Below are 11257 nucleotides of genomic sequence, written 5' to 3' on the forward strand. Positions count from 1 at the left end.
GATGAAAACCCGCTGCCGGGGTCCTGTTGTGCCCGCCGGGAGCCGGGGAGTCCTCAGCAGTGCCCGTCTGTCCGGTGCACGCAGGCGTGGGTCAGTCGGTCACGGTATACATCCTGGAAATGCCCTAAACGCGACCTATAAGGAAGCTGGAAAGGGACTTTTGACAAGGGGGTGTAGGAATAAGACAGAGTAACGACTTTATACTGAAAAAATGATAGCTTTAGATTAGATATAACTAAGAAGTTTTTTACTGCGAGGGTGGTGAGGCACTGGAACAGGTTGTCCAGAGTTGTGGCTGCCCCATCCCTGGCAGTGTTCAAGGCCAGGTTGGACACAGGGGCTTTGACCAGCCTGGTCCAGTGGAAGGTGTCCCTGCCTGTGGAAGGGGTTGGAGCTGGAGGAGCTTTAAGGTCCCTTCCAACCGAAACCACTCTGTGATTCTATTTTATTATTGCTCACACCTCTTTGTGATGTTAAGCTTTCTGACTAGTTTACTGCAGTTACAGAGAAGTAGCATTTTATTCAAATGAGCTTCCTGTAGCCATGCAATTCTGCTAAAACTATGTGGCATCATACAGGTAATTTTATTTAACCTGCAAATTCAAATCAGCTTCATTTAGTTACGTAATTCTGGTTAAAATCAGTGGCAGGTATGAATTTACCTTAGGTTATGACAAGAGGCTTGCATTTGAGTTGTCATCCAGAGGTACAGCAGCTCTCCTGGAGATGAGCTCACTGGTTAGATAGTTATGATTCAGGATATGTGTTTATGTATGTACTTAATTGCTTTCTGAAAGTAAGTCTTTTTCCTTGCAGGTTATTACCTTGGTATGTGCTTTGCTGCACCTGAAAAACATCTTTGCTTTTTCTACCTGGCTTCAAAAGGATGGAAAACTTTCTTCTTCTTCGCTGTTCTCTTTCCAGCTGTCACCAGTGCCCTGGCATATTACTGGTCACGGAAAGGTTGGAATAATCATCCATTAGCCCGAACACTTGCTCTTTATGCTCTCCCGCAGTCGGGTTGGAGGGCAGTAGCTTCTTCCATCAATACGGAATTTAGGAGAATTGACAAATTTGCTACCGGAGCCCCAGGAGCGAGGGTGATCGTCACGGACACATGGGTGATTAAAGTGACCACCTACTCTTTACATGTTGCCCAGCAGCAGGACATTCATTTGACAGTGACAGACTCCAGACAGCACGAGCTCACCCCAGACTCAAATATGCCTGTGCAGTTCCTCACCATCCGTGTTGCCAGTATTAATCCCTATGTGAAGGCATTTGATATCCGGTAAAACAACTACCCTTTTATGTTACGTCTGTGCTATTTGATGGTGCTAATGGAGTACTTTTGTGGCAGAGCTGAAGATTCATGTCTCATCCCGTCCTTTTTAGTCCCTGCCTGGTGGTCAGAGATGCTGTGTGTGCAGTTCTGCCACACAGTGCAGTGAAGAAAGGTTGTTTAGAAGGATTCATACAACCACAGTATTGAATGCACAGTGGTTATACAGAGGGACTGCCCTGTTTGATCCTTTCATAGGAAGAGGATTGTGCTGGATGCAGAAAGAACTGGAAAAACTTAGGTGAAAGATGGAGAACAGGAATGAAAGGGAGAATCTTTGTTCTTCCAAATTCTGGGGAAGGAGAAGTAATTATTTGTCTATAACTGGCTGGTTTTCACCCATGACTCTTTTTCCCTCTGCTCAAGGCTCGTGATTTTGTTAGTACTCAGAGTTCTCTCTGAGCTACTACAAACCAACTTCCTTAAATCAAGGAAGTAATCTTGGTCTGTTTCTATGTTCTCATAGCAGCAAATCATAGCAAATATGCTGTAACCTGTCAGGGCTTGTTTTCCAAGGGTGCATGCTATTTTTTTTTCAGCAGTCTCTGCGTAGCTAGGTAAAAGTGCAAGTTCTGCAGAAACCTGTAACACTGAGTAGAAGGATGCTAAAGTCCCGGTTGTCATTAAATTGAGTACAGAAAGCCATATTAGTGCTTCTAAATCTGTGTTTGAAAAGGCCTTTGAGTGTCTGCTTGCTGTGCATTTGTACGACAGCAGGATTTATTAACTATGTAATTAGAAGTAGGCAGATCACCAGACTTGTAGGTGAACAGAGGGGTCCTGGCAATCCAGAAGTCATAGCAGTGATTGCATGAGATACCCCGGTGAAGAGAGCTCAGAATGAGAGATTAGTGAAGGTAAGCGTGAAAATCCTGAGTAGACCCGTGGAGTGGTGACCAAGTAAGTATTAAATAACTAATGATTTTTTTCTGTAAGTGCTTCAGTCCCAGACTGACAAAACTACATCCCCAGCTTAGAAAATCATGTATTTACAATTCCTTTTTAGGGGAAAAAATCTAACCCCCAAAACTTTATTTTGTAACTAAACAGAACTCCACCTAGAACAGTGATTGAAAGTTCTTGTAATAAGATATGTCAGAAATAGCAAGTCTCTGCTAGAAAGCAGTCATACAGGATTTAAGAAAAGTGCCATAGGACAGAATTCCCCTATTAAGGACAAAGGATTATTGTGTATATCCAGAATCAGATTACATACACTGGGATGTTTCTGGAAGAAAAATGCTTTTGTGCAGGCAGGCCACATTTCCCTGAGTGTGCAATGTGAATTTTTCCTCTGCATTGAATGGTCCCTGTTATTTGCACAGATAATAGCATCTGTTAACAAACATTATCCTATAGTAGTTGAAACAATGGAGACCACCAGGTGCTTAAGCTAAGCCAGTATTGCATTGTACTGGGCTCCAGGAAAAAAAGGAATTTCAGGACAATGTTCACAGGGCTTCTCTGTGAAAGCTGTTTAATGAGTGGAAACATCAAGCTGGAGAGTTCTGACTTTACAGCTCAGAACCATTACAATAAATAGGGGTAACAACAGTCATGTGTCACTGCCAGATCTGCATATGGTCTCATGTGCCTCTTGAGGTCTGTGGGCCTCACTTTACTTAGCAGAAGTAAACCTAATGTGATATGCAACTTCTTTCAGCCTTAATTCAAAACATAAGTCACATTCAGCACCTCTTTGTAACCTTCATGAAATTTCAGTTTTATCTAAAATTGAATCATAAAATCACAGAAACTGACACTGATTGACATTATCCTGATACTTCTATGTACTGTATCACCTTGTGATACATGCCACATGATAGAACTCTGATTTCTGTCCTCTGGAATTTACAAATCAGAATTCAGATATGGTCCAAGTAAATAGGAATTAAAAAGGTGGACAGAAATTGAGCATGCAGTACTTTACAGTTGATGCATGACTTAGGTATCTGTATTGCTTTTCTTCATGCTGGTAACTTCAAACCCTTCCTTTATTTTTTGTATGTCTGAGTTAATCTCTGGCATATCCTGTCAGATATAAGGAGGACAGTGTGTTCTATTGTCTTAAGTTGTGTCAAAAACAACTAAAGAGCAAAAGAAAACAAAATACTCAACACTTCCTTATTGACTAGTATGTACCAACCTAAATAGCTTTTGTGTGGATTCACTTCTCTGGTGGTAACCTCTGCAATGTACTGTCAAGGAATTTGAACGGATAATCATGGTAATGTTTTGTTCCATCTTTTGTTCTTCAGGTTGAACTCTACAGAGTATGGGGAGCTCCGAGAAAAGCTCCATGCTCCCATCAGCAATGCAGCTAATGTTGTGATCCATCAAAGCCTTAGTGATTTATTTCTAGAAACCTTTACATCTCTGGTGGAAATTAACCAGACTTACTCAGTTCCAAGCACCCAGGTGAGATTTTCTATCCATGTGAGACTGTAATCATTATACTTTTCAATACAGCTGAGCCTGTGATTACTGTGTCATTGATAACTCTTTCTTTAGGGCTGTCGAAGGTGAATTTTAAGGTAAGTCATTGTCATGAGGTTAACCAAAAGGTTTCATGGTTCAAAGCTGATTAAATGATAATTATTACATGGTAATTAAACAGTAATCAAATGGTAATTAAATGGTAATTAAACAGCAGTCACTCTACTGTACTTCTAGTAATTAAGCTAGCGTTTATACAATATGCTCTAGATCTGATACAGAATGTTGCTTACCTTGCTGTACATAACAAAGGCTGGGAAAGGGATCTCTCAACCTTGAAGAGTAACTGTGAGAGGTGTCTTACCTCAAGGGAGATCACTGCTGTACAGCCTGATGCCACACAAGAGAGCAAAATGGGCTCGGGGGTATGGATATTTATAGTGCAAAGTTTGACTCATAGTCAAACTCCCCTTCAGGGCATGTGCAGCCGTTTAGTTTTGTCTAGTTCAGATCAGGCTGGTACCATTAGCTTCTGATAAGACATGGCCTACATGCCTTCACATTCCAAGAAGGTCTGGCCTAGCGTACTTGCTCAAGGTCTGCACAGCAGGGCTGGCTCCAGTCAAGCCTCTTCTTCGGCAGTGCCTGGACCAAAGTGCTGTTCACTCAGCTGGGGTCAGTGCATCCATCAAAGGGCTGATCTTCCATTTCAGTAAACATGTAATAAATATAGTTCTGGCTGCTGCTTCTGTTCCTTCTATGAGGGGATGGACTACATTATGAGCATGACATTTTTGAGATGTGAGAAACAGCATAGTGGAAGAAAGCCCCCAGTAATAATGCCCATATAAAATTTTACTTGAAAACGTTGGAAATGATGAGGTTATGTTTCCAGAAGGTTTATGGGGAGCTAGAATCACAGCTGTTGTTACTGTTCCTTAGGCAGTTTGCTCCATTACGGCTTGCTTTTCCAGATAGCCAGGTTTTGCTGGATCTTGTGCTGAAATTAATTAATGATTCTTAATTGGGCCTTGCTTTAACTGTAAATAACGCCACAGAGTCTTCCCTACAGTAATATCTGTGACCTCGTCATTATTATACTTGTGCAGCAGTCAGAAATGTGACTAGAGCACTGTTCATTGTACCAGAGGTAACTAATTAAACTAGTTCTGGTGACCTTGTGGTGAGTCTGTGTGAGGTGTTCCTCCAGCTCATGGAGTGAGTACTTGGTATCTCTGGTAGTGTTATGCAGCTTGTATGGTGTTTTCACTGTCTGGTTACATGAACTAGCTAATATCAAACTGGATCAGATATGTCTGCTGTCTATTCTGGTAGCTGTGGCAGTGTACAGTGAAAAGAAACGTTCAAAATAGAAGATAATGTGAGAGCTGCTTTCTTGCAGGTCTTTTCATTTGTGACACATTTACATGTCAGCTGAGCTACTGAACTTTGGTTTGACATTGAGTGATAAATAATATCAGAAACTGATATGGAAAACATGGCATTTTTCCTAATCTGGGAAAGTTATTTAACCTTTCTATGCTAGAGTTTTTTCTGTCTAAAAAACTAGAAGTACTAATTTCACAAGTGAAAGCTGATCCAGCTTCCAAAAGAAGCAATTCTGCTTACTGCACACTTCCATCCCATGTCGACACAAGTCTGCAGTGAACTTTGTTAGGAGAGATGATCAAGGTGAAAAGCAGGATGACTGGTTCTCATCTGGATCTGCTCCATGGGCAAGCTGCCAGTGTGGTTGGACAGACACTTGAGCTGACAAGGGAAGAGACACTGGAGGTGGGAACTAGTGAACACAAAGCAGAGCAGCTTTTTGTTACCCCAGTAGCAGTATGAATAGGATTCAGGTCTCCATGCCTGTTCAGTGTGCTGTCTTTTGAGCTTTGTCACGGCCTTGGAGAGCTTTGGCTGGAAGACACATGGGAAATGCTAATTACTGTTTATTATTTGTAAAACACTTCCTAGCAAGATGACCTCCCTATATGCAATTTCAAGTTTATGTGGCATCATTAACTGTGGGGAAATAGCAATTATTCCAGTATTAGCCAAGAAAAATTAAGTACATTTCTGGTCCTTCAAGATGAGTGCCCATTGTGCTGAGTAGAGCCCCGATTTCCTCTGTTATTTATGTCTCTCAGAAAGACGGAAGACAGGAACAGCCATTTGCTGTAATAAGTGGTAAGAACTGTTTGTTTATTGTCCTTACTTTATATTGGTATGGTTTTTGAAAAACAGTATGTCTAAACGATAAAGATAGCTACTTGCTCACCTTGCCCTGGCTGCTGTGCTCTGGAAACAAGTGGAGCTCTTCAGAGAGAGAAAGAATGGATTGATTCAGTCATTTTTGCTTATTCAGTCTCATGCAGCAGTTCTGGGTTTTTTTATTTAAAGAGGTACTTTGTCCTTATTCTAATAAAAGATTTGCTCTAATAAAACAAAGCTATGGATACTGAAACTATTTGATATCTTCTGGTGGGGCAGTTCTGCCTTGAGGCTCTGCCCAACTCCAGGCTGTGCAGTTCATGGGTCAGGGTTTGACGATTTCCTCTTTCTCTAGGAGCTGGAGCCATGCATAGGGTGTATGCAGACTATTGCTAACATCAAGCTCGTCAAGAACTGCCAGGAGCCGAACGAAGGGGAGTGCCAGCAGTGCTACTGTCGTCCCATGTGGTGCCTCACCTGCATGGGCAAATGGTTTGCGAGCCGACAGGATCAGCAGCGCCCGGAGACGTGGCTGTCGAGCCAAGTGCCTTGTCCAACTTGCCGAGCCAAATTTTGCATTTTAGATGTTTGCATAATACGATGAGTAATAATTGGGTATGTTTTAACTTTTTAAATTTCATTATTTCATAGTGGGTTCGGTTAAAAGGCCTGTTAGATTTGTTTCTGAGACTTCATGTTCTACAAGGGTGCAAGCTCCAAAGCTTTCTTTTATAGTGTTGAAAACAGATGTAAATCTTTCCAGTTCCTCTCAGCTTTTACCTGTATATTTGGCTTTTATTCCATAGATGTCAGTTTCTGGAATTTTATTTAATCCAGACTTCACTTTCTTATGTCTTGGGTGGAATAAGGATATACCTTTACACTTACAGTAGTGTCTTCTTTTTTAAGTTTTACCATAGGTTAAATTCAATTTTTAAATCTAACTTGGTTTTTGATTCTTTAATAAAGGGCTAACTGAGAAAATTACTTTGGTTAGACTTCATTCATATTTTTGTTCTTCTTCAATCAATTTGTAAAGTTCTTATTAATCTTTGCAAGTGTTCACTGAATAAGTATACCAGTTGTGTTCCTTCTGCTGCTCCCCTCCACTTAGAAGGGGGACCATTTTCTGTAGGCTAAAGAATTTAATCCCTGAAGATGTGTAACCCCCACAGGGATCTTTTATTCCAGTAATCTGCTTCTAGCTTATTTTTTGATGGATGTATTTATTTCGGATAACAGAAAGACTCAGAAACATTCCCCATTTACCTACACTGCTAATGCTATGCTTTGTTAAATCTGTTGGTTGCTAAGAGCTGCATAGCTTAGGGTTTCAATGCTCTTTGGGTGATGGACATGGGTTTTTTATACATTTGAATAGAGTGCAGCAAACATCTGAACTATCTAAATACTCTGAAAGAATGCTCAGCTGTTCCAAAGCCCATAAGCCTTTTCTGAGGGGTAATTTTGCCTGTAAAATTGATGCCAGGATCACAAAGGTAGAAGTTGCCATGCTAGATGCCTAAGGAATGACTATCATTAACACAAGGTTTTTGGGCTTGCAATTCCAGGACTGATTGTAAGCAGTAGTTGCTGTTGTTAATATTCATGGGGTACTGATGCACACTTGATCTGATCTGCACCAAAATAATCTCAAAATTAAAATCAAAGCATTTTCCATACATTTAAGAGCGCCTTACTTCTAGGTCTAAATGCAATGCTTAGTCTTCTAGCTGTCCATCGCACCCTTAAATGAACAATTCTGTGGCGTACTGCTTGGTGGAAAGCCTCAAGCTGCTAGAGAATGTGTGAGTCGTTAACACTGACCTGTGCACTGCACGGGCTGAGATGCACGTATTTGCTTACTTAGGTTGTCCCTCCTAGAGGGGTGGTAACCTCAGGCAGACAGGTGGGTCAAACAGTGAGAGAAAGGAGTGTTTTAATGCTTTGGTCTAGGAGAAAAAAAGCCCTAAAATCTCTCACCTGCGTAATCAGAAGGATCTTCTTAGTAAATTGCCCATGCTCTTACAAGAAATCCCTCTCCAGCTTTCTTGTGAGCCCCGACAGGTATTGGAAAACTGCCAGTGATTACATGAAAACATCTTGATTGCCATGACAGGAAACTGTTTTGAGCAGGCACAAGAGGCAGGATGTTAAAAACAGCACAAGCACTGGAAGCACAAGCAGGAAAGATTCCATTAGTCTCAGCCCAGCCCAAATGGGTCGTGTGGCGAATGCACCAAACTGCACTCAGAGCCAGCCAGCTGGAATATGGTTACCAATGCAAGCGTTGCTTTGGAGTAGAGTAAGAAATTGAAACAGATTTGACAGCATCATTTGAGATAGGTTTTATTGTCGGTGTTGCTGTTTTTCAGTAATATGCACTTATAAAAGTTCAAAGTGTTTGGGTTCAAGGACATGAATTGCTTGAGGGTTGTTACATACTTAACATCAACTATGCAATTAACTATAGTACTTATTAATAAGGATGATTTTTCTGGTTTTCTTTACATGTTATTTTGGATTGTGTAGAGTGAAAATTGGACACTGAGACTGGTAGTATGTTTCCCAAAGAGATCTTAGGTGACAAGGATAGGATTGAGTTCCTGAGTTTCAGACAGATTTATTGACAAGTCTGAAAACTAATAAAAAAATCAAGGAGCTGCTCTGTGATTTAATTTAAAATACTTTCCAGGACTTCCATCTGTGGAAAAATTATGTGGAAGTTTGAAATGTTTTCTGCAGAGTTTTTTAACCTTGGGAAGATTCTTACAGGGCCAGGTGGTGTCATCAAACATGCACCTCCTCACACACAGCAGCCTTTACAAACAAGCATTTTGAACCCATTTCTTCTAGGGAGTTTACATAACATGGCACAGATAGAAGGGATGTTGTCCTTGAAACAGCTGCAGAAGAGAGGATAGGATTTTGGAGCTGTGGTTTTGCCGCTGACAGACACACAATTCCTACATCTCTTCTGTTTGGAATAAAAATATTTATTGTAAACATCCATAAAGTTAGGATGTAAAGGCCTTGGGAAACCTGGATAATAGATACATGTAGTTGCAGATGGTATTATACAATAAAAACAGGTCTGTTTCCAATAGTATCTCATGTAATAAGAACTTTAGTCTCCTGATTTCTTGCGCTGTGGAGTTGTTCTTTGCAGAAACCTACTTTGAATTAATTGGAAGATTTCCTTTCAGTGGAACTTTGTTTTTATTCATCTTACTGCTTTTGCCAATGTAACAGAATGACAAAGTAACAGCCGTAACTATGTAATATGCTTGCATCTTTTAATGGTAGTGCTCTGTCCACAGAAGTGCCTCTTATAACATAGTAATAATTACCAAAATCAAATTATGATTTATGTTAATAATAGTGCCTGGCTTAAATTCCTTAAAACAAACATTTTTTTTCCCCTCAAGTTTAAATTCTCAAAATGATCTGGCATGCCTTCAAAGTTTGTAAGCTGCTTCTGTGTTAAAACCCCAACTTGTTGAAAATCCATAGTCTTAGAGACAGCAGGAGGAACTGTGACCTCTCCCTGCAGAGTCATGTGATATTTATCTGGAAGAAATCACTGATTATGAAAATAATACAGTACAAAAATAGGCATTTATTTTCATGATAGGTTCAGATCATCATCTGAAGAACCACATGTATGTATAGGACTGTTTCCAGAGAAGATCTCTACTTGCAGTAACAAGAAATACACTGTTTCTTAAACACGAGGATAGGGTTTAGAATTGGTCTTTTTATAGCACTTTTCTAAGGAAAAAACAATAAAACAAGTAATGTCATGGGCTAAAATACTTAAAAGAATTTTCTTCACTTATCAGTGATTTAGTGTTGCTTTTTCAGCTGTGTGTATGCTTTTCCACATCACTGACTTGTGGGTGGGCAATGTTAGTAATCTGAAGTACGTCATATAAATGTAATGTCATTACAATAAGACAATCTATCTGTGGGTGCACAATGTCAGTATAAATACTCTGTATGTGTGTATACATGTAGAGCCCAAATGTCCCCATATGCTGCAGCTGAAGAGGTGTTTCTGAAAACATGGGCTGTGGCTGTATTATTTCCACAGTTGTGTTATTTCTGTAATTGTAGCATTCCAAAAAATACTGGCAAAATGTTATCCACTGATTTTTTAGGTTAACATAGTTTGCTAAAACAAAAGGCATTTTGACCAAGCAGGATGTATTTTAAATCCATTATATGAATGCAGTCGTTTACCACAAGGCTTGCCATAACTTGAAACCAGAATACCAGGTTATTACGTGATTTCTTCGGTATATTTTTATTGTGTTGAAACTTGGTAGACTGCAGCTATGCACCATTCCAGCCAGGCTACACCTCAGTAAGACATAACTGACTGAAGTTCTGAGCACCGTTTCTTAAGAGATGTTGACTTTGAGGTATAAACATTCAAGCTTTTACATCCATTACAATGTATTTTCTTCCAAAGATGTATTACAGAGTTTGTTGTTCTTTTGGTTTTTGCCTTTTTTTTTTTTTTTACCAGGATAGCTAACCTGGTTTAAAACATACAGAATTATCTGGATAGCCTTTAAGGAAAAGGCTTAATGAATGCTTAATTAGTTAATCTTAAAACTCTCTGAAGAGCTGAATAAAAATACGATTGATTTTATGTATGACTTGTGTTTTTCATTTTAAATTTACCTTTACCAGTTTATATAACTTTATATGGGTGGGAATCAGTCTGAGTTATCTGTATACAACATTTTAGCTGAGAACTGAATACAAAGGGGGCTTAAATGCTCTTGAGGGCACACGTGATAATTCCTTCTTTGATGAATTTTCCTACTCTAACCCGAATGCAGAGGGTGTCATAAATGAAAAGTGTGTGAAATCTATGTATATATCTGAGGAAAAACCACCAACGAAAAACCCCACAAACAAAAAAAAACCACAAAACTTTCCATAACTGGCAAAGGAGTGACACTGAATGTCATGAAATCAGCACGGGCAACAACTAGGAGTTTGTCTTTCCAGGGTCTCACATGTCTCTATATAAAACAAGTGGCCAAGGTATGCCAACAAGCACAGGCAACACAAGAACGCAGCGTATGCCGTTAATGGTATAAGATGCGCACCCCGTTTCTCACGGCTGTATGCTGTGGGGGCTGTACGCCCCTTTGCGGAGCTGATTTACCTCACAACATCCACCAGACGACCAGGTTGACCAACACCGCAGACCACTTGTCCTCCATCACCCCCACCACGGCCTGCGGC

At 40.2% G+C, this 11257-nt stretch overlaps 1 protein-coding gene across 1 annotated transcript; it reads left to right on the plus strand.

Annotated features, from left to right (window-relative positions):
• Positions 1-797: 797 nt before the first annotated feature.
• Positions 798-6974, plus strand: TMEM129 (transmembrane protein 129, E3 ubiquitin protein ligase; the record flags this gene model as incomplete). The annotated part of the gene is given in 4 exon segments (XM_010014500.1): positions 798-811; positions 813-1291; positions 3601-3760; positions 6351-6974. Coding segments are annotated over 4 exon segments (902 nt in total), but the record flags the coding sequence as incomplete, so codon positions are not given.
• Positions 6975-11257: the final 4283 nt, after the last annotated feature.

This window comes from Nestor notabilis, unplaced genomic scaffold, assembly GCF_000696875.1.
Source record: "Nestor notabilis isolate BGI_N333 unplaced genomic scaffold, ASM69687v1 scaffold31885, whole genome shotgun sequence".
Taxonomy (NCBI): Eukaryota; Metazoa; Chordata; class Aves; order Psittaciformes; family Psittacidae; genus Nestor; species Nestor notabilis.